At 42.3% G+C, this 23,225-nt stretch overlaps 1 protein-coding gene across 2 annotated transcripts in view; it reads right to left on the bottom strand.

Moving 5' to 3' along the window:
• Positions 1–23,225, bottom strand: part of pappa2 (pappalysin 2) — a 65,386-nt gene that overhangs the window by 4,752 nt on the left and 37,409 nt on the right. Inside the window, exons 14-26 of one of the 2 annotated variants that reach the window (XM_084008562.1) lie at positions 22,072–22,271; positions 20,125–20,238; positions 18,566–18,701; positions 18,296–18,470; positions 17,817–17,882; positions 17,649–17,745; positions 16,372–16,549; positions 14,095–14,308; positions 12,829–12,997; positions 12,451–12,583; positions 11,222–11,343; positions 7,675–7,746; positions 139–237 (exon numbers count right to left, since the gene is read on the bottom strand). In XM_084008562.1, the coding sequence (XP_083864688.1) occupies positions 139–237; positions 7,675–7,746; positions 11,222–11,343; positions 12,451–12,583; positions 12,829–12,997; positions 14,095–14,308; positions 16,372–16,549; positions 17,649–17,745; positions 17,817–17,882; positions 18,296–18,470; positions 18,566–18,701; positions 20,125–20,238; positions 22,072–22,271 (1,775 nt within the window). Of the gene's footprint in view, positions 1–138; positions 238–7,674; positions 7,747–11,221; positions 11,344–12,450; positions 12,584–12,828; positions 12,998–14,094; positions 14,309–16,371; positions 16,550–17,648; positions 17,746–17,816; positions 17,883–18,281; positions 18,471–18,565; positions 18,702–20,124; positions 20,239–22,071; positions 22,272–23,225 lie in introns of those variants that run through there. The other variant, XM_084008563.1, reaches the window with a different exon arrangement.

Below are 23,225 nucleotides of genomic sequence, written 5' to 3'. Positions count from 1 at the left end.
AAGAATCCGCCGTAAATATATTTTTTTGTTATTAAAACAAAAAACAGATGGTGTGAAAGTGATGGAAATCAATCCTTGGCTTCCTACGTAAATAGGGCAGACGGGAGGCGTAGCGCTGGAAATGTCTTGTTTGTGTACCTTTCTGGTGGAGAGTGTGGACGGGCAGCAGTCTCCGCCATCGTACTGGCAGTAGGCCCGGTTGTTGATGGTGTCGCACCAGCCGTCCCCTCCGAAAGGCTAGACACCAGTTCCAAAACAAAACAAAAAAACAGTGTTAATGGTCAATGCGATAATTTGACGGAAAAAGAAAAAAAAAACTTCCCAGAAAAGAGATTTTCAGTAAGTGGCAGTTGTCATCCAATGAAGTAGTTTGGAACAAATGACCAGGAAACTAATTAAATGGACTGCAGGATGTTGGACTCCACAAGTGAGGAGCTAACTGAGACTACGGGACAATATGAACAGTTCATGTTATGATTTTCCTGGCCAAAATTATTTACGATATTATCCCCATAATCATCAAAATATGCATAAAAATCCTGAAAATGGCACTCAAACATACTGTTAACACTTTACATGTTGTCAGGAAACAAATCTTTTAATTGCATCACAGATAAAACACATCTTTCTTTTTTGTGAACATCTTTTTTTAAGTGGCAAACAATCAAATAATCTTAAAAAAGATGATCATTAATCATATGTCTCCCTACATAAATAAATAAAAAAATGTTTTTTTTATCCTCTGTATTCAATAATATTGTATCATGCAGTATATTCATTTTTATTTATATTTTGAACAATGTTTGTTTAACCTGGTACAGGGATATGAAGTAAATACAGCAAACATTATAAGGCCACATTTCAATATAGTAAGATAAAAAAAAAGATTTATCCTCACAAAATAATTCCACAAACAGAAGTCATGTTACAACAAAAAATAAATGTTTATATATTTTTTTAAATTACATTTTTCACAGTCAGAGATGAAGAAATCAAAAGTAGTTCCTAACAATTGCAGAACAAATATAAATTGTGTATTTTCTATAATGTTCTATTTTGTTGTTTTTCTGGATATTTATCTGTCTTTTTATTTTTATTTCATTCTTTTCTTATTTCAAAGATATTGAAAGTATTCACAACATGATTTATTTTTGTTTGTTGTCCAGATAACGAGTCAGACTGTAAAAATTACAGTAAAATGAAGGAAATATTTATTGTATTGTTTTGAGTTGAGCTGACTCTTTAGTCAGGTGACCCCGCGCTACCTGTTGTTGTTGTTGTTGTTGTTGTTGTTGTTTACATAGCTAGTAGGTGACACTGTGATATGTAGTCCAATTCAGAGCACCTGTTATCTGGATTTGGTAATCTTGAAATGTCTGAATCTGGATCAGCGTGATCCAATCCAATGTTGCTTTGAAAAACCAGCACAAAACTAATACAGATTACCTGATCCTGGATCAAAAATTGGGATTTCCAAATCCGTATTAGACTTTTTGAAAAACTGGGCCCAGAACCTCAGAAAATAACCATCCACAGAGGCTAAACGTTGTCAGATTGGTCAGCTGGGTTCAGAAATTGGTGTTGGCTTCATCTCATTGAACTCATTCTGATAAGCGTCTCCACTGTCATCCTCCTTCGAAGCTAGCAGAGGCAAAGGGCGAACGCTGTGGTGACGTGATGCTTGCCATCGTGGTCATTTGGATGGCGGCGTATCATTTGTTTAAAATCTGAACTCCATCGTGGCACATTGAATCCACCCGTAAACCATCTGAGACGTAGAAATGGCCTTTTGGAGCCTTTTTGAAGTCGTGGAGTGAAAGTCGTTTCTTTTGGCGTCCCGTGATAAACAGCGTGACGGAGAGTCATTGAATGTAATTAAGCGAGAGAGCTTTGCTCTTACATCTTACTTAGCTGAGCTTTTATTCCAAACAAGGATCGATAGAGCAGACGGACAGATGTCATTTGATGACCGTTCAGGTATGCTTCACCTTACTTAGAATCCCTCATACTGTTGTGTAAGCGACGCGTTGGCCAGCGTGGGAGTCTTTCTGGCGAAAGTGTAGAAGCGGCACGCAAATTTGTGGAATTTAAAGTTACATAGAATCTCAAACACGTCATGATGAAAACCCCTTTTTAATGTTTTAGGCAAAACCTTGAGGGCTTTCCTGAAGTGCCAGCAATATGAAAATAAGTGCTGAGCGCCAAAGATACTCTTGGCTTTCTCCGACGGGCTGATGGAGTCGTTTCAAAGACTCGGGGCTCTACCTAACCTGCACGGGGGGAGAGAGAGCAGCTGCTGAGAAGATTTCTGCAGTTCTCCCTGCACTTCAAAGCACTCCCCACTTGACGAATCCCCATGCCTTTCCCAAACTAAACTGCCGTGGCATAAATAAATCTATTTAATCGTTCTGTTTCTGAGTAAATACTTTACCAGCTATTGCACCAGATGCCTCGCCCCAAAATCGCTGCTAGTACGTAAATCTTTGAGTTACCTTTACGGTCTTTGGGGCCGTCGTGCATTATGCAGACTTGTTGAGCCTGTCGTCAGTTTCGTTTGAATCTTGCACATTTCCCAGCTTTGTGGTGGTCATATCCATTCCGTGTCAAGTCTTTCGTTGGAAGTTAAAATGAGTGGACCCCTCCCTTCGCCCACATGAGGTTAATGTTGAGGTCAGGGCTCACGTCGAGGCTAATTATTATTTACATTCCCTACCAGGCAGCGAATACCTCAGCAGAAACGCACCGACCCGTGAAGAGCATTAAACCAGCCAGAATTGGCTGCGTACCCTTCGGTCCCACGTGGGTAATTAAAAGGCCAACTGGTTTGTGTGTTGCCATCATACAGTAACTCCCTTCAGATCGGCGTTATAGAGACGTACAAAGCAGTGACGGCAGCAGCCAACCCCACGCCGCGCTAACATAAATATTTCACCTCTTGGCGTCGGCCGTTTCTGTCTTCAGAACATTATAAAACACTGATATGTCAGACAGCCATTTGTTTGCTTTTCACTTCCTACCAATTATCTGTATCATTCTTTTAATAGCAGACATTTTATCATCGCTCCCCTCCTGCACCCTGCTCGCCCCTCTCACTGGCAGCGCTCTGAGAACAGTCGGGAGTGTCGGGTTTGCCTTTTTCCCTCTCCTCCACGTGAGTCCACGAGTGTTTTTCCTTTTGATAGGAAAGCGGGTTCGGGGAGTTCAAGGGAGGTCGGTCTGTGGGCCATAGTACTTGGTGAATCATTGGCTACGTTTACATGTCCATAAAGAAAAAGGTGTCAGAAATGGGTTGAAGCGGTGGTTACCGTGGGAACATGTAGTACAGCAGGTATAGTTTGCTCTCAAAACCTCATCTCATCACTAACCATGTTTCTGAACCAGCACTGGCATCAGTGAATGTGTTCAAATCTATCACACAACCATGTACCTGTCTTTTTAAGATACGATATATATGATATGATAAGGTATGATATTTATGGTCGGATCACAGCTTCTGCTGAGTTTGAATAAGACAGAAAGCCTGCTGGTTTAGTGAATGAACTTTCCAGAGTAGTCCCTTTTCGTTTCAGTCAGACTTTGGATTCAACTGTTCGGATTTTAACAATGTACAGCAGCAAGTAGTAATCTTGTCTTCCATCCGATTGTGTTATCGTCATAGCGATACTTTCATCATTCTGGGTCTGGGTCTATATCCCGCTTCCAGCACATGTTTTCCAGCAACGGGCTGACTGTCTGTCCCTGCTGTGGCGCCCTCCCAGTGGGGTGCATGCAGCCAGGTAGGTGCAGGGTTATCTGCGTTCTACCTTTCCCACCTGTGAACCTTTAACCTCCTGAAACACATCAAGGAAACCAACCCAGTCGATGGCGCCATTCTGCTGTATTGGAAATCAGATTGTGCCAAACTCTATGAAAATTCAAGATCAGACTCATAAATCCAAAACCACTGCACCTGAGGATGGTTCTGGGCTCTAAAGCATTCGTAGTCCTTGATATAGTAATTAACATGTTCTCAAATAGCTGCTGCAGGAGGTAGAGCATGCCCTCGAACATCAGTTGGTGGTTCTGGACTCTTACCAGCCCTTAAAGAGCTACCAGTGAGTCCCGTATACCTCGGGGGTTCCAGGAGCTCAGAGTGGAGCTGGCAGATTTCCCCCCCAGTGGTTACCTCCCGAGTATGCCTGTAGACATACCAGGCAAGTCCAACTGGAAGATTAAAGGGAGACCTCTGGGAGAACCCAGAACACGCCAGAGATCTGATATTCACCTAATAGCCTGAGAGCACAGCGGGGACTGGAAGATGTGGTCGGGGCAACGCACAATTTGGCCTACTCTGTTTAGTCTGTTGCCACTGTAAGTTGGACCGAGAAAAAAGTTACTGAGAATGGATGGATGGTTCACTGGGGAGGAAATGTGAATAATTTTAAAATAAAATGTGTGCTGTCAAGAAACAGCGGGAAATTGTACTCAATGTTCGGGGAGGAAACAGGGTTAACTAACTTCCTAGTGAGCAAAGGCAAAGCTACAGAGGGAAGAACCGGTCCGAACGATGAGGGGGCAACATCTGAAGAAGTCAAAAGTTGATTGAGAATCTTCGACTGTTTCTTGAATAACAAGCTTTGTATTTGGAAGGCTAATAAATCCTCTGATTTGCTTTGTGGAGAGACGTGCCTTTTTTTATTCCATTTGGACTACTTTTGATTCCACTTATTGTTAATATAACTTCAAAATCATAAATCATTCCTGTTGTCTGAACTAACAACCTTACTCTCCTGGCCGCCTTTAGTCTAAAGGGACTCATTCGGCTCATTAGCTTTGGTTCTAATTGGCTTCAATTAAACAACTATGTGTTTCAGATGAGGGCTATGCATTGGGGAAATTAATAAAAAAAGGTTTTCTTTAACAATAGTTTTTGCAACTGTCATTAGAACAAAGTGATGGATTGTTAAATCCACTGTTGGTCCACTTTGTCTTCAGCTAATTTCAACCCTGATCAAAGCAAACTGCAATCATTTAGCCTTTTTGAGGAACGTGAGTCAGAGATTAGAATCAGAAATGTTCCATTTATCTGGCCTCATGCAACTATTATGATACAAACTCAACCATCCACTAATCCTCAATGTGAGAGTTTTTGGTACGTGTTTCAGACTAGAAAGCTACTATATACAGTGTTTCATGATGAAGGAGTTTAATAGAGCAACCGAATAGTTGAAATAGATTCTGTCCTCTTTGCCTAAATGCCTCATATTAAGTGATGCACGAGTCGATGTGTTTACTTGTTTAATTTCTGGTCAACACTCCTGTTACTGATGCAACTCTCTCTGACATGAAACCATTGCAGAAACAGTCTCAGTCTGGTTGTTCAGGAGCTGCTGTTCTGATCAAGTGCCTGAGCTGACCTTTACACTAATTGTCAATCAGCGTTTTTCAGAACGAAGTAAGAGAAAGAAATGAGAGAAAGATCGGAAGCAATGGCACCTGGATGAGATCTGGCATTGTGCATACGCAGCACATGTGGTCCCGTATAATTTACAGTCTTGTCAAGGAGGAGTGGGTTATAAGCAACTGTTTTGCCTAGCAACGATCACGGGAAGGTGGAAGGGGAAAATGTAGTGCTGGCAGGTAAGAGGAGTATTTTAATACCGTGAGACATCAACAGTTTATGTGTTCCATCGGTAGTTCCAGTAGTTCTGAAATCAACGGATGAATGCCAAATAAGGACTATCTGGGTTTATGATTTTTATATGATTTACTGTCACTGCTGAAATATAACTGAGCAGCAATGGATGTTACGTTGCAACAAACTTTTAATTATGATATACAGAGCAAGCAAAATCTGATGAAATTAAACAAACCCAAAAGTCTGATGTCATGCGACGGTGGCCTCTAGAGGGGTGCATTATTTATTATACCCCTCATTATAAAGGATACCCCTCATTATGAAGGTACTGGACAGTACAAACAACATACCGGCCACTTTGGTATTCCTAACAGTGAGTGGTGATGGGAGTGATGGCACGCTGGAGGGGGAAGATGCTCTGCTAATAAAATATAATCTTTCCTTCCAAATACATATAAAGAAAGAACAATAAATTAAGTTTTTTGCTTGGTCCATGAACAGAAAATTCTATCCAACTCTGTTTGTGAAACATTAAGACATCCAGGACACACTAGAATAGAGTGTGTTTGAACCAGACAGAAACCTTCAAACGCACCTGAATAATTCATCTTAATGAAAGTGATTAATTTACTTTCCTTTATCGGATAATCCGTAAAAGGTTTGGCAGGCCTAAAAGCATTTTGCAATGCCAAAAAAGGAGACAGATTTGAAAAGTATTCTTGTAAAATCTTAAGTGTTAGAATATATATTTCTGCATGAGATTTGTCATCACGTAATGAGAAGCACATTGCACACTGGCTCTGGGATCTTGAGTAGCGATGACAACAGGGATACAGTATGTTTTGCGTAACGTTTGATATTATTGGGAAAGATTGACTAGGGCAGTAAATGTATTGTTTCCAGAAATGGTTTTTATGGATTAAGTATTCCTTCATAATGGGATGAAAGGATCAAACTGAAACCACACACAAATAGGAAACCAGGTATCTAAGAGCCGAAATTCACTTCCAGCGACGGTATTTGTTGTGTTACCAGTTGGTTTGCCAAAGGGTATCGTATAACGTTTATTTTGTGAGTTCAAACCAGGCGGCAACCTCCGGTTCTGGAAAAGTGAAGCCAATCCTGAGGTGCCTTGAACTTGCATTCTTTCTACTGGCCATCAGGGGGCAAAAGAAGTATTTTAAAAAGAAGCCTAAGAAAAACGTATTATGTATATTTATTACCTAAATAAACATTGTAAATTTGAGTTTATACCCTCAGTTTCTGGTTTCAAGTCTTTTTCAATACGTTCATTCAACTATGGTCCCATTAAAAAAGACGATTTTTGGCCATTCAGATGTCAATGGCATAAATGCCGGAGAAGACGGCAGCCCATAAACCAATGGGTGACATCACAGTGACAACAGCCACTTGCACTTCATATGCAGCCTATAGTGAAAGCACTGACTGCTGATTGGTCGAAGAGAATCACCATTGTCGCAACATTGGACATCCTTCACGAAGCTGTCATTGAAGCTGTCTGTTGACCACCGTCAACAGTGACCATGATTTCTAATCAATTCAGTGGTAGTTGGTAGTTTCATCCGCCTACACTAACGTGCTACTATCTGCAGTGGAAACAAAGGCATCGGGGAAAGGAGCGAGTCGAGCAGAGCTGTAGCGTGAAGTGGAAACGTGGCTTTGCATTAAGCGATACATATGAGCCGTCGGCTCGAACGGACACCGAAAAGACACGCCGTCAAATGTTTGGTACAAACCGTGCAGCAGCCGTAACCACTTGATTGACTTTCACCTCTTGAACTCGTTTCTCTTCTCACCTCGCTTAAAAAAAACAACCCATCAGATCTGTGACTGGGAAAACATCTTAACTCAGGTACTCTCAGCTGCAGCGAATCATTCTCTCGACCTGGAACCAGATTCAGTATCAGTCGAGACTAAAATACTAATTTAAGGGTTTCAAAGAACAGAGACCGACATCTGGATGGAAAGTATTTTCGTACACACACACACACTCAACACTGTGTTTGATGCAGGGCTGCTTGGCTGTTTGGCCTTACCTCACATGACTGGATGCAGTGGATGTGTTGGGGGTCAGGGTACCACTTCGTCATCCCAGTGCAGACGATGTTCTGGAGAACAAAGTGTGGAAGAAAGATTGAGCAACGCAGTCATAGGGATATGGATAACCCTTCATGTCGGGAGTTCCCAAGAGGCTCCCAAGTAGAACTAGTTCAGCTAGAAGCATTCATTTACTTCATAAGTGAAGGTCAATACGGACCAACTTTCCAAATGGAGATTCAAATATCCAACCAACATCATTTTAATGTTGTTTTTAAGTCGTACATCATTTGAGTTGAACCTCATAGAGAGATTATTGTCAAAATTAAAGACTACAAAAACTAACCCTAACCCTGCAAACAGACCTGATAAAAAAAATCCTACTCCATATTTATTTAAAATACAAGTGAAATGTGTGATGAGTGTCTCAAATCTCAGTGGTTTCACAGCAAAACGTCTATATGGATTACTAGAAGACATTGCTATGGCAATATCAGTTGATATTGTGGCCTGATGGTGGTGTGGAGGAAAAGCCTCATAGAGTGTCATCAATGCATAGTGTTCATCCTCTGGGGAGATCGAATGCATGCTGTACATTTTATGGGATTACGTCCATAATTTCTGTGAAAATATACACGATAAATTCCAGAAAACCATCTTTTTTTTAGTAATTTATATGCAAGTATGTGTACACTGTATGCTCATAGATTATTATTTGAATGGCAAATCAATCAATTCTGCTCATAATAATGTGGGTTGAATACAGTTATGAACAATACTTCCTGCACTCATTCTGGCTGCACATATCACATTGTTTTCATGGACATATGCAATAAATGATGACAATTTTCAGCTTTTTGCAGTGTCAACTTAATTGGATGCAAAAACCCCAAATTGTGTGGTGAAGTTGGCCGTGGGCGAGGCCGTGGTCTCCTGTCATTTCTTTGACCCCAGAAATGTACAAGGTGGTTTGCTGATTGACGAACAAACATGGACAGAGAAAGTGGATCCTCTCCTGTGATTTCCTGTGCAGCCGACCCTGGTGAAAGGGAGACCTGATTCTCCGATCGGAGATAACACAATGCCTCGAAATCACGAGGCAGCGCCAGAGATGTGGCGTAAGTAACCAGAACCTCCGTCCAAGTATTTGACCTTGGCAAAGGGTGGAGTGACTGGCTTGGCTGACCACCCAAGCAGCGAGGGCGAAACCGGAGCAGCGTTTGCGACAGCGTTCACGTAGAAGCGATTCCTGAGATATGATGTTGGGCAACATGACCCACCTTTGCAGCCGAATGACGGCGCTCGGAGTCAGACCCGAGGGGGCCGGCATTCCTGCGAGTTTGTTCACGGCGACTTGTATACACGGTGTGCGCCAGAGATGTGTGTGTGTGTGTTTCCTAAAAGGTTTTGACGTCAACCAGAACCTTTGCTCTTACTATCTGCCTGTGATTTCCAGCAATGCGAATGATAACAAAGGCAAACTCACATATGCAGGAGGTGGTTGTGTGTGTGTGGAGAGCCGGGAAATTAAAAAAGTGTTTTCCAAAAAACTTTAAAAGGTCTTGCCAACAATTCAGCCAAACATCTGATAAGAAACACATTTGCACATTTCGCCACAAATCTCAGCTGCAACTTGATCGTTTTTAGGCGTCGTCGGTTAATCAGAGAGACTTCGAAAACGCATTCTCTTCTCTGTTTTCTTGACTACACTCACTGCAAAATATATCCATTTCACGAATTGTGTGGTCTCAAGGATCGAAAAATATTAGTTAAACTTGATAGGTGTTATTTGAACTTTTGCCTTTTTTCCATAGACGGTACAGACAATATGGCAGATGACTTCAGTGGACGATGACAGCAATCCAGAAAAGAATAATCACCGATGCTTATTAGAAAATATGTCAGAAATTATCTCACCCAATCGACCAATTTCACAGTACATTTGCTGAAGACTTGAAAAGGATATTTTCTTTCCACTTTGGCTCTTTTTGGAATTTGAATGTGGTAATAATTTACCAGTAACTGGGCTCCAACCATTGGGGATGCTGAGTGTTTAAGCTCGTAACTGTGTAGTTTAATTCATGCGAAATTGAGAGTCAAAAGTAATTATTTCCCTTCATCCTTCCTTCACACACCATTAGCTCTAAACTAACAAAGCTCACAGGCTTTTTTTCTTCATTGGTGGAGTCTTTTGCTCATTTTAAAACCAAGCTTGTTTCATAATACAGCAAAGACCAGACACTGAGGTTGATGAGAAATAAGAAATATTAATTCTTAATGTAACAGGCGGCTAAAAAAATTCCAATATGCAAGGACCCTCCGCGTCGACCCCTCCCTCCCCCAAACGCGTCCTTATCTTAAACCGGAATGAACTTTGTGCTCCGGTGAGTTGGTCTTATTCATTCTGATTGGTGTTTTTGTGTAAAAAAAGAAGAAAAAAACAACAACAACTGTTTAAAAAAACTGCCAAGAGTTTCCGAATAATAGCAAGTCCACAACCCCCTTGTTCCGTTGTGGTTAATTAAACCAATCAAGAAATCTTTTTTTCCCCCCACATCATGTCTGTAGTACGCCTCCTCTAAGCTCTGCGTTTTATTGAAAGGGATCAAAAGGACATTGATTTAAAGCATTAATATATATTTAATTCCAGTTTTTGAATAACTACTGTATGAAAAATATGGATTTTTCGGTTTACTCAGTTAACCTGAATTTTAAAACTGCACTTGAGCAGGTGAACAGGGCAGTTTAACTAACAGATATCACCGTGAAAGTTCCCCAGTTTGTTACTTACAGTAAGAGTTTTCTGAAATTGTAGTTTTAGTTATGCAACCGATGCATTATGTTATTAAATATGTGTTTTATAACGTTGGAGCGAGCCAGGTTCAAAATTCATCTTTCATTACAGTGAAAGATATTTATGGAGGAAATCTCTTTTTATCACTCCATAAACTGGAAAGAATGTGGCCATGTTTTTAGGAACAGAATGATGTATAAATCAGGCGGCGGATGAACGAACGTCAAAACCTTCAGAATAAAGATGGGAATGAAACTGGATGTATTGTAAATGTTTGATATTTTTTAAAAAGACACTGCAGGTGCAGTACATTTGCACCTCTGGCACATTGTTGTCTCTCTCCACATTTCTGAGGTAGAATAGCTCTTGCTGTCCAGATTGACATATTTTTTTCGTTCGCTGTCGCTGATGGATTGCCTCGCTGAACTCGGCCAGTAGAGGAAAAATCTGATGTTTCTACAAAAGTGATGTGTGAGGGATTTAGAACTGGTTGGGATGAAAACATTGTATTTGAAAACATGTTTTCAACGCCCTGTTTTACAAACTGGAGATTGGGTTGCATTATGGGTAAGATCTAATGTTTTTTTTAAATTCGGGCCATACTTTATTTTTCAACCCATCACTCTCAAGTGCAGTACTAAATTGCTATAGGTACCCCCTTCACTAGTCCCACACTAGGTCATTGGGCTGGTTTTGGGTCTGAAGTGAACTCAAATAGAACGACTGGAGGGAAAAAAAGGAAGTTGTCTCACCTGGACTTTGGTTGGCAGCATCCAGTGCTTTAAAGAGTCAACTGTAGTGCCGTTGGGCAGAACCACCGGGTCTCGCAGATCCATGTCGAGAGCCACAATGCATGTTGGGTAGCAAACAGCACCTGCAAGGAACAAGAAGGGAGAAAAAACACACACCCACAGAAATCAAATACCACTTACATCTAACCTTCATTAGCATCTGTTGAATTTATTCATGTTCAAACATTGAGGAGAAAACCGACCACATAACTGGAGACCACACCGTCATTTTTGGCAACAAATCATTGTGAGGCGGCTTCTACCCTGTGTGTGTGTGTGTGTGTGTGTGTGTGTGTGTGTGTGTGTGTGTGTGTGTGTGTGTGTGTGTGTGTGTGTGTGTGTGTGTGTCCTCGTCCTCCTGGCATTTGACAAAAAGCATAAATATATCATGCTTTACTTTTCAGACATTTCCAAAGCTAGTGAGGATTGCAAAGTGCTTAAGCAAGCACTGTGCTGATTAAATTTAACACTGGGCACTCAAGTGTAAAGAATTGTAGTAGTAAAAACCTTAATTAAGTACTGTAAAAAGTTAGTAGAGTATATATTTTATGATATTTGCATTGGGTCAATTCAGTACGCTGAGATGCCAAGAAGTCTGCCTCTCTCTGTATTTGCACAGCATAGAGCACTCAGAGCGCAGATGCAGCATAATCCGCCAAAGTTGGTATTTTAATAATAGAAAAGAGTTTGGATTTGTGGTTTTTATTAGTTAACTAATTAGTTTTAATAATATTATGATTTATCCTCTGGATTCAGTTCTTCTTTAGCCTTTGGAGAAGATTATCCAAGTCTGATGTTTCATTTAGTTTAGTTTATTTGAGAAGGGAAAGTGCAAATTAAAACTAACACATGGTATGAAAAGAATAATTCAATATTTTTCTTTGTAGTCCTTTGTATGTGTCTTCTGATCTATAAGGAAAATCATCATTTTCATTTTTTTTTCTCTGCCTTCACATGAATCTGAACTAGATTAAGTATTTTATATCATTCGAGCTGGTCAATGACTCCAATAGAATATTAATAGAAAAGGAGGAATGAGTGTGATGAGAGGAGCGTTGTCATAGAGACGCTCCGCCGCCTGTAACCGGGCCGACCTCTGGACGGCTTCACTTTGTTTAACAGAAGGAGGAGAATACAACCAGGGCTCTTTATGTTTGATCTGGTTCATGCTGAAAGAAGGCGACACCCACCGACGTCCGTCCCCTCGTCACAGCTGTACTCCACCGAGTTGACATCAAGAGGAGGCGAGCACGATCCCTGGAGCCCCGAGCACATGGTGAACTCCGCCGTCCACTCGCCCTCCTTAGTGCAGCGAATCTCCGCCTGGACACAAACGCAGAGACGAGAATTCATTTTCCTGCACAGTCAGTTTGGGGGGAACGCATTAATCGGAATAATTCGGATTCAATTCCGTGAGAAGTTTCCCGTAGGAACCGTTTTGAAGTTACTCTACCCCCCAATCGAACTGCGGCACAGGTACCATTGACCCCCAGTACTGTCCAAATCTATCCAACTGGTCTGAAATTGACTTTTGATCACGATGAGACCTGAGAATCTGAGAATCTTACACTTTCTGTGGCGTCCGGGCACTGCAGGGTGCAGAGGGTGTCATAGTATAGGCCGTTGGTGCAGGTGTACATGCCCTGGAATACATCAGGTAGGGCCGGGCAGGATATGGGCTCACAGCTCGTCTCCTCCCACTGCCCCCCCTCCAGGCACTCCAACCGGAAGTACTTCCTGGAGACAACAGGAGAAATTCACCAACCTCCAAGTAGTCGTAATAGTTTTCAATAGAGTTCTCCATCTCTAGTTCATGTTCTTGGTTGTTGTTGTTATTGAGGAGCATCCTGCTGTACATGTGGACCAGAGGATGTTTCATGTTGAACCACATGCACTCTATACCACCATGTGTGTGTGTGTGTAAATGTAAGAGCCCCATTTAAAGCTCTTTAATAGCTGCTGCTGTTCACTTTCACATGCTGGACTAATAAAGCATTAGGGGTTATTAAAATGTTTACACATACGTATGAGAAAAAAAAAGCGTATGCCTCATAAAGATACACAGCTGCAAATGGATAGTTTTCCACCGCATTGGGTGGAAATGTACACGAAATTCTAAGATATCTGTATATCGTTTTACTGGCCTGGTATGAGAGTGAAAGTCGGCTCGTTAGATATTTGATACCAATTTTGCTCCATATTGTGTACGTGAGCTCCACAAACAGGCGCTGAGATGTGTGAAGAGAGACAGCTGACTCCATCTAAAGCAGGGTATAAACTCCTCCTCCCAGAAACCCCTCATCTCATTAACACCATGTGATCTGTGTTCAGTTATGAGCAGTTACCCAACGAATACAATTGGCTAAGTAATGACGCAGCGGTGCTTATTTTATTGGACCCCAGTGGGAGCTTGTTTCATTTCTTGTGATGGCCTAAAAGAAGAAAAAAAACAAACAAACCGGCGATATATTCCCGATGTTTGGGCCGTTCTCGTTGGTGCGTTGTTGCTGTTGCATAAAAACATATCGAAATCTAATTTTATCAAGCAGTGCGTAATGGGAATCTTGTAAAATAAAGGAAAAGAAGGCATTTCCTCCATTACGCAGGCGTGTTAAAAAAACCTTCACTTTGGTCCTCTGTCTACACAGATTTAATTCCATTAAAAGGCGTTGTGCAACCAATTTGTGATACATTCTTCTTGTAATTAACGCGCCTTGACAAACAAAGGAACACAGAACCCTCTGGAAAGAGGAGATGATACAGTATTTGCTCTGTGGTGCCATATCCGGCTATGAACACACATTCTGTACACATGATGCCGGTGTGGATCTCACCTCGGCGTCGTCTGTGCGAGGCTCCCTGTCACATAGAAGCCCGGGTTGCATCTGTAGCGGCAGACGGAGGCGACGTCGTGCCCCGAGGCCAGACAGTCTGCTGTGAGCAGCTTGGCATCGGCGATGTTTGGGACCTCCGGACACTCTATCTTGCAGTAGGCCTCTGGGAAAGACCACAGACCGTCCTCCAGGCACACCAACCGGTCACTGTCACCTGAGAAGGGAGGAGGGGGGGTTGGAGAGAGGAAGCACAGTGTGCAATGCAGGAAAACTAAATTGGCAAACAATGTTCTATGTTTTTCTATTTCTACCTCTGTTGTTGCTAAATCTGCTTCATGCATGTGACGTTTTTCTCCGAGAACTCAATAATCGAGAACTCAATTATCATAATCAAGGTGCAGATTCTTACTTTTCTTTGAGACTTTATGAAAAGTGTATATCTATGCATATTTAAAAGCACTTCTGGGGCCTTTTGTGAGTTATTTGTGGGGGATTAATGACATAATTCAATACTTTTCATATCTACATTACAATGAATCTATAGCTGTTGGGGCCCTTTAGTTGAGGGTTGTTTCATCTGTGAGTAGCCGTTCTGAAACGGGGCACGGCACCCGTACGACTGAAAGCCATCGGAGCACATGGGAGGGCGTGCAAGTAGGTCAACAGCATGGATTCATTTTCTCAACGTTCTGCTTTTGTTTCGTGCCTCTGTCTCGTACAGCTACGAGAAGAAAGAGACTTGCGTCTTCGCCCGTCGCCTCCAGCTAATATCGCCCACGCCTGCACACGCCCCACATGAAGCCCGAGCGCCGAGGGAGTCACAACACCCCCAAAACCTTTAACGTTTTTTTTTTATTGGGACTATAAAAATGTAATGAATCTTTAACATTTTTTGTATTTATTTTTTTTATAAGCCATTTAAATATTGCGCCGGTGTTGTGATGATCAAAATCAATCACAGCTGTTACTCGTGTTACTGCTGAGTGATGCATGACGGACCCTCAAACGTACTTCGCCGAAACCGAAAACCGCAAATAGAATTATATCCGAGCAATCTGTACGTGGGTCTAACTGCTGACTCTACTACGACATTCGAGCGTTCACGGTGGCTTTCTGACCACAAACACAAGTGTGTGGAGGACTCGCTCCCCCCCCCATCTAATCACTTCAAGAAGCATCTACTACATAAGCGAAGAAAAAGGGGGGTTAATGGTTTTTCAGTTTGGTGTGTAGCTATGGATTTGTGCGTGTGTGGTGCCACACCTCATTATGGGTGCCACGGGCAATTTGTTCTGGCTCATTATGGTGCGAGTGGTGTTTTAAAAAACACTGTGGCCATCGGAGAAGAGGGGAAATTGCTCCGTGTGTGTGTGTGTGTGTGTGTGTGTGTGTGTGTGCATGTAAAGAGGAACAGATATATGCCACGGAGATGTTTCTATCAGTCCATGCTAAAAGGCCATAAAGCGGAGAGAAGCGCGGCGAGGAGTGCGAGAAGACATGGTTGTGATTTTTGCAAATGGCATTTCCTCCTGTGATTTTTATTGCAACGCTGTGGATTAGTTCCCCTTGTCTTTGCTGTTTTCGCAAACTAATTTGTTTTAAACACCGTCTTTAACAATAACAGGATGCGCCCTGTAAAGAAAACAAAAAACAAAACAAAATAAGGTCTCCGAATACAACGTGTAATTGTGTAAAATCAAGGTTTAACGTCCTGTGACTAGTGCTTCTTGTCTGTCTGTGCACCAGACTGAGCTGTGAATATCAGGAGGCGGGCGGGAGCAGCAGACAACATAAGTTACTGATTAAAAGTGGATATTGTTATGTTTTGGCCCCGTTGTCGACCTCTATCATTCAGCGTTCAGAGTTCATCAACTGATGTTCTGCAAATTCGAAATGATCAGTTTGATTGCAACTCGTCCAATCTCAATTTATCTGACAATAAGTGATAATAGCATCATAATAATCAGGAAATACATTTTGATGATGCACTATCCTGACACCAAGTTCCATCATCCATTGCTTAAAAGGGAGAATTCGCCACCTTATATGTGAATGTCCAATCCCGTCTTCAGGATCAGAAGCTTGCACGCAATGCATCTTGGTACATGTAGGCACCGCCAGCACGCTCCACAAGCAGGAGAGCGCAGCTTTCTCAGTCAATATAGCACACCGAGGAATCTTTTGATCAATGGACTACATTTACCATCAACACTGATCCATCCGCATGAATACGCTAACAATAGACACACAGATTAGGGCGGAGCAGAATGAACCAACCTTGCAGTATAGCTGGTGATCCACAGGTGAAGGAGCACTGTTTGCCGAAGGTGGTGCCCCAGGGGCAGCTGAAGATGGCGTGATAGACGTGAGACTGATCGGGGAAGCCGCAGTCCACGGGCTCGCAGCTAACCACGCGATCCCACGACCCGTGGAAACACTCCAGCTGTGTTTCTCTCTGGGACGGAACAAAAGGGAGTCGGGAGAGAGAGACGCTGTGAAAAGGCCTTTTAAGGTCTGATGATCCAGAAAAACACATGTAAAGGATTTATTTTGTGTGCGTATAGATAGGCATTCCCTCATCAGTCACAGGAGGTGTTGTTGAGTTACACCAGGTTATGGAAGCATGTCGAGTGAGTAAAAGAAAACAAGATGTTAGAAATATTGGAACAAATTACTGGAGTACAAGTAAACAGAAGTCCTGTTTTTGTGAGATTTAGGGAATAAAGGTGACACATTATTTTTTTTTTTTTAATCTGAGACTTTTTTTTTTCAAGAAGTAAAACCTTTTTATTGACCTGTTACAAAGATAAAGATGGAAGAGAGAACTATTTAGATCAGACTTAGGGTCGGTTTGCCTGTTTTGTACCGCTTCTTGCTGCTGTGAAAGCGATCTACTGATCTGTATAAGATACACAACATGAAAATGCACGTAATCATCATGCATGCACGTCATTTTTAGGTATATATTTCTAGATAAACAGGTCAAAACTCCTGTGCTTGTATCCGCCTGAGTACTTTGTCAGCTCTTGGAGTCCACTAAAAAAAGTGTGTGACAGCGTTTCCATGGCAATTAGCCCCGAAATCACCATACAAGACTCCCCTAGGTCACCTGTACCTGTAATGGTTTGACCTGTTAGTCATTATTCATTATGAGATACACCCAAGCCACACTCTCTATACTTCTGTGTTAATAGCAACAGGAGGATAGCTTGACATTGAAAGGACATTATATCAGCAACTAGGGGTGAGTATTGGCAAGAACCTCACGATACGATACGTATCACGATACTTTGGTCACGATACAAATGCGTATCACGATATTGCCATATAAATAAAGATGAAAACAAATTCACTGGAATAAAGATTGAAAATAAAATGAAAAAAGGATAAAGTACAGCATTCACAACGCGTCTAAACATGAATCTTTTTTTTTTTTAATCGATCTTTGGAGTTGAAAAATCGATATTGTATTGGGTGGCAAAGTATCGCGATATATTGCCGTATCAATATTTTTACCCACCCCTATCAGCAACATACGAGAATATTCAGTGTACCTGGTAAGGGAGGGTTCCCTTGTTGTTGAGGACAGCGACGCTGTAACCACGGTGACACTGAACAGAGCAGTGAGAGGACTCCCCTCCTCCTGTACACCTACAGAGACACACTCATATGTGGATGGTCCTTTTTGTCTGTGGTTGTGATGGTTCAGGGTTTCATCCTACCTGACGGAGGCGTGCTCCAACTGGGGAGGGCTGCAGCCGTCTGTCTGACACGGCTGCCGCAGACAGCTATTTCAGGGATGCAGGAAGAGGGAGAAGGAGAGGGATGAGAGACGGAGCAAGCAGCCAGGAGGCCCAAAACTCATCACTGTTTCTGAGCCAGGAAATTCACTCCAATTAAAGGGATAGTCCGAGGTTTTCGGGGGGGCTGTCACTTTAGGAATGTATCTGTTGTTATTACAGTTCAGCAAAAAAAATCTATATGTATATATACATATAGATATATATATATATACCGCCAAAGAGGCTGCTAGAAGCAAATCTTACGGACTGCCACTTTAAATAACTCAATTTCTGTGTGTGCACCTGATGAGTAGGATGAGATGTGTGCATGTGTGAAAGCCAGTGTCTGTGTGTGTGTGTGTGTGTGTGTGTGTGTGTTAAGTAGGTAGTTGTGGGAGAGCCCACCCTCTGATGCGCACCCGGTCAGGGCGAAGGTGCTGAAGTGGCAGGAGGTCCTCAGGGCCACGCCTCCCACCGCCACAAACGGGGAGGAGAAGAGGAGGATGACAGAGGCCGTGATGAAGAAGGGTCGAGAGAGGTCGTGGGTCACGTTCACCACCAGTGGGTTCCGATGGCATGAGAGGTCATGTGTGCCTGGGTGGAGGGAAGGGTGTCAAGTAGTCCTTTAGCTTTGTTGTCCATTCTGTTGTTTGCCTTTATCAAATATATATCAAATACGTCAAAAGTACCGAGTGAGTGGTTCTTGCCAGTGGTATCGAACAGGAGGATGGTGGCCGTCCTCCGACACTGCTCCACGAGCCACGAGCCATCTGAGGCCAGGTACACCATCACGGAGGCCGCCACTCCGGGATGGACGAACCCCACCTGGATCCATAAGAAAAGTGGAAATAGATGAGAGAAAGAAAAGCCGTGATTCCAAGTTCTGCTCTCTATGATGCAACTTTTCACAGCCACCTGTTTAGCCCTCAGACTGTAAGTGTTTCCTACTCAAAAGGTAGTAGAAGTTAAATGAGACGGACGTCTTTAGAGAGCTGGCAGAGACGGATGTGATGGGAGCGCTTTTTCAGACGGAGACGACATATTTAAGGCCTTTCAGAGGCAGAAAGAGCACTTCAGGTGTTTCGGGGAGAGCTGGAAGATACGAGTGTTATCACGGCGGCTTTTTCAGACGATGAAAGAGTCTTTAGGGAGGAGGCTGCAGAGATGTGGCTGATGCATAAAAGAAGCATGGGGACGGGAAGGAGACCCATTCAACAAAGAAGTGGAGATGATGAGCGAGAAGCGAGAAAGAAAAAAAGAAGTGTGCGAGGAAGGAAATATGCAGACTCGAGACTGTAAAGGACCCTATAATCCAGAGCACGGCGGACCAGGTTTTGAAGCTACCACTCAAACCAACAGCGAGCCTACGCTTAGTCTAGACCTGCAGAGCTGATCGTGGGAACCGCCGCTGTCGAGAGATGAAATAATAGAAAATGACTAAATATACAGCTTATTGTGATTCCCTGCAAACATCATCATATATCATCAATTCTATTCACAAATAAACAAAAAGGTAGTTATATTTAATGTTTGAGAATCATTTTGAGTGATTAATAGCATCATAGGTAATTCCATGTTTCTTCTTTTGGTCTGTTATGTCTGGGGCAATAATTAACAATAATTATAAATTACGTTTCCATAACGATTCTATTTTTGGTTACAAAATGACTATTATTCCTTCAGATGCCAGTGTATTTATTGACTTGATTATGAATGATGAGTTAATTATATAACACTTGGTCTTCCACTATTAGTTAACTGGTCATGTTCATTACTGAATGATTTTCATGATAAGAACCCACTGGGGCAAAAAAAAAAAAAAAAAATGCCCAAATGTAAATAAAGAATAAGTAGAGGGTTAGTCATGATTGGGTAATCGTCTACAGATCATTAGTACCCATAATTTGCAGCTGTCCTGGAAAATGAGTAATTTAAGTAAAAAAAAAAAATGCATTGTATGAATCATGCCATTGTTGGAACGTTAGGAATGTGTTGGCGTGTGTGTGTGTGTGTGTGTGTGTGTGTGTGTGTGTGTGTGTGTGTGTGTGTGTGTGTGTGTGTGTGTGTGTGTGTGTGTGTGTGTGTGTGTGTGTGTGTGTGTGTGTGTAAGAGAGAGAGAGAGAGAGGCCCTTCAACCCTATTTTTAAAGGTATTGGAAAGTGCTGGAAGCTGTCGAAAATAGAGTAACCACCCACAGTCATTCAGTGGAGCGGAAAACAGACACACACACACACGTAGAGGCACGTACCTTCAGCCAAAATGAATGTTCCAGGTCATTATTGGTGTCGGACTGGGCCGTGCACGGGAACCAGGAGTCTGTGGGCCCTTTCTCACTCGCCTCCAGGTGCTGGTACCTGCAGAGCTTCACACACAACCAAGGACACACACAGTGTTAACTATATTACAATAATATGATGGGTTTTCCTGATATTAAGATGACCTCAGTGGACCTTTAAACCTGTCCGTCTCGTATCGGCACGTTTGTGGTTTTGTCACGTAGTCGACGTTACGGCCAAACAATGAAAGGTTCATATAATCTGAATATAATCAGTAATTTCATGGATTCGGCTGCACTACTTCGTGTCTTGAGGAGAGCCAACAGTCTCTGGTAGCGAAGCACTCGATAGTCCATGCTGACTTTCTTCCTGCAACTTTGATCTGTTTTGTTTATCGCACCTTTCCTCATTCGGGCAGGGTAGCATGAAAAGTCCCGGGAGGTGAGCCAGCTCGGAGATGTTGGACCCAGTGTGTCTGACACCGACACTCCTCCCATGATAAAAGGGGCTTAAATCATATTCTGCTTCGTTTATTGACGTTTTCAGGGCACATAAGAACAGGCGGTTCAGTTTTTAAATGTCAATGCCCATTTCCTGATAGGGAAATACCTCTATGATTACAAAGATAGTCATGGTTATAATAAATATTAAGGAAAAACCACTTTGTTAAAAAATAAATAAATGATAACGAGGATATTAAACTACTGAAAATTACATAAAAGAGATAGCAATGGTGATACTGAAGTAAAGAAAAAATAAATTAGTGAAAGAAAAAGAAAACTTTTTTTTAAACAGTAAAGATAAAGGAGAAGATTTAAAAGTGAAATCATGTATTTTTCCCAACCGAGCAGAACTTACTTAACTCTGCATTTTTTTCTTTCTTTCTTTCTTTTTTTTTTTTCGTGTGTCATATTGTAGAGGAGCGAGTTTCACCTGAACACACCTCTAAACACACCGTCATGTGATAAAATGCACACATTTTATGGGAGATGTCGGGAGAGAAAAAATGATCATGGATGTGTCGTCTCTTCATACTCAAATATTTATATGTAATAATTCTATCAACCAATGACACGCTGACACATTACAGGCTTGCAATTTCATTCTCTCATGGAGGTCACTTTAACCTTTGTCTTTGTTTGTCTTGAGCATGAAAACAAGGCTCTCGTATAATAATAGTAATTTTTCGATTAACCGTTCAGAATATTAGAATATAATAAGCGACGCAAAGGGGGGGAGAGCGAGAGAGAGAGAGAGAGAGAAAGAAAGAATGCTTGTTTGCAAAGAACAAATGAAGAAGAGAAAAGCTGAATATTGACTTTCTTCTTTGGGGGACATCTGCTTTAGTAGAGGTCTCATGTCAAACTGAGTCACCACAGGCTGGAAGAACTGTTATAATATAGCTTCAAATGGATGGGTTGTATTGATTTCAATGGAGATGACTGTAGCTGTTTTTGTAACTCCATGAACATCGGGAAACTAATCTCAATTATCCAGAACTGATGCAGAAAACTTAACCTGATGTCTGGTCTGTTTGGTTTCCCCAAATGTGTCCCAGAAGCAGTTTGATTTGCTCTAATCGCCGAATATCCATCCAGGACCGTCACGTTTACGGTGGTGAAACAGCCCTGCATCAGTGCTAGTGAGGCTGAGTGGATATATATATATAGAACTTTGAAATGATCCATCTCCTTCACAGTCTGGAGAGACCCGTCGATGAGGATTCAGCTGAGCTCTGCTCCAGCTCACTGTGCTACCCGGACCAGAGATGAACACGTCTTTCAAGTTGTGTGTCGAAACGCAGGCCAGCTGCTAACGCTGCTGGCCCGGGGGTTTGAGGGATTTCCACAATGGCCTCCACAGGGAGTTTTATTGTCATCTGGAAGTCTTTTATGTGCCCTGTGGTTCATACTCCATACCTTGGTAAGTGATGGTTCTCCAGTGGCAGCGTGGGCGGGACAGCGGTTGGGGTCCTGGTGAGACGCGGTGGCGGTGGATGCCCACTGGTCTGTGTAGCCCAAAGGTGTGAAGTAACCGCAGTCCCGAACGCTGGAGCCGCCGCGCTCGAACTCCTCGCACACGCCGTCGCCGTCGAACACATAACACTGGCTGGGTTCACCTTCGGGAGACGGAGAGGAGAATGAGACAGGAGGATTTATGAAAGGATATAAAGCCTGGTTTCTTAATCTGGCAGGGGTTCGACACTCATCCCCCACTGATCGACTCCCGTCCAAAATCGAGTTGTCAGTGAACCAAATCCGAGCAAATCTATTTCGTGTTTTCGTTGGCCTCTCGCAACGTTAGCCACGTCAAGTCATCCGTATCCGACTCTCCGTGCTGTCAACAGGCCGTAAATTATGGGAAGAGATGAACTTTGACTTCAATTAATTATTGAATATCACAACAATATTTTTTTGTTGCGTTAATAGGCAGTAAGAGAACCTCGCATGTGCCAGTTAGTTAAATCCCAGAAGCTTCTATAAGTCACGAGTAGCAACGGCAGGATGATGTGTTGCAAACTGCAAAGAATCCATCAAAGTGATGACTCGGCGTTCTTCCACGTCCAGCAGAAATCAAACCTACAGACAAGAAGGTATTTCTTTTTGCTATTATTGGGTCTGCAAATAAATTGAGAATGTTTTGGGTTTTTTTTTTAGCAACTCAACTTTTATCACCCCTTTAAAAAAAAATAACACTTAGCAAGGGGGAAATAAAACAAAGTCAATAAATAGCTGTCAATGGGGGCGGAAAGTAGCACCAGAGTAACATCTAATGCAACATGATACGCATATTTTTTATGGCAGGAGATTTGATACTAAAACAGGAAAGAAGTTGACAGAAAAACCAGGGCTGCCAATTAGTCGACCGGATGATTGTCTGGGTGTCAAAGGACGAGATATATGCTGTCGGAAATGTTCCCACACGGTTCATCTGCAGGCGACAGGTTTCCTTATGCTAATGCCTTCAACCTGCCTTTTAATGCCAGCAGGTCAAGCTAGCTAGCTTTTTCCGGGAGGTTTCGACCACAGTTGTGATTGTTTGGGAGTCGAAAGACGAGATATATGCTGTCGGA

The sequence above is a fragment of the Eutrigla gurnardus genome, assembly GCF_963514095.1.
Source record: "Eutrigla gurnardus genome assembly, chromosome: 4".
Classification (NCBI taxonomy): Eukaryota; Metazoa; Chordata; class Actinopteri; order Perciformes; family Triglidae; genus Eutrigla; species Eutrigla gurnardus.
The sequence above is the reverse complement of the archived record's forward strand: the minus strand, read 5'-3'. Positions and strand labels throughout refer to the sequence as shown.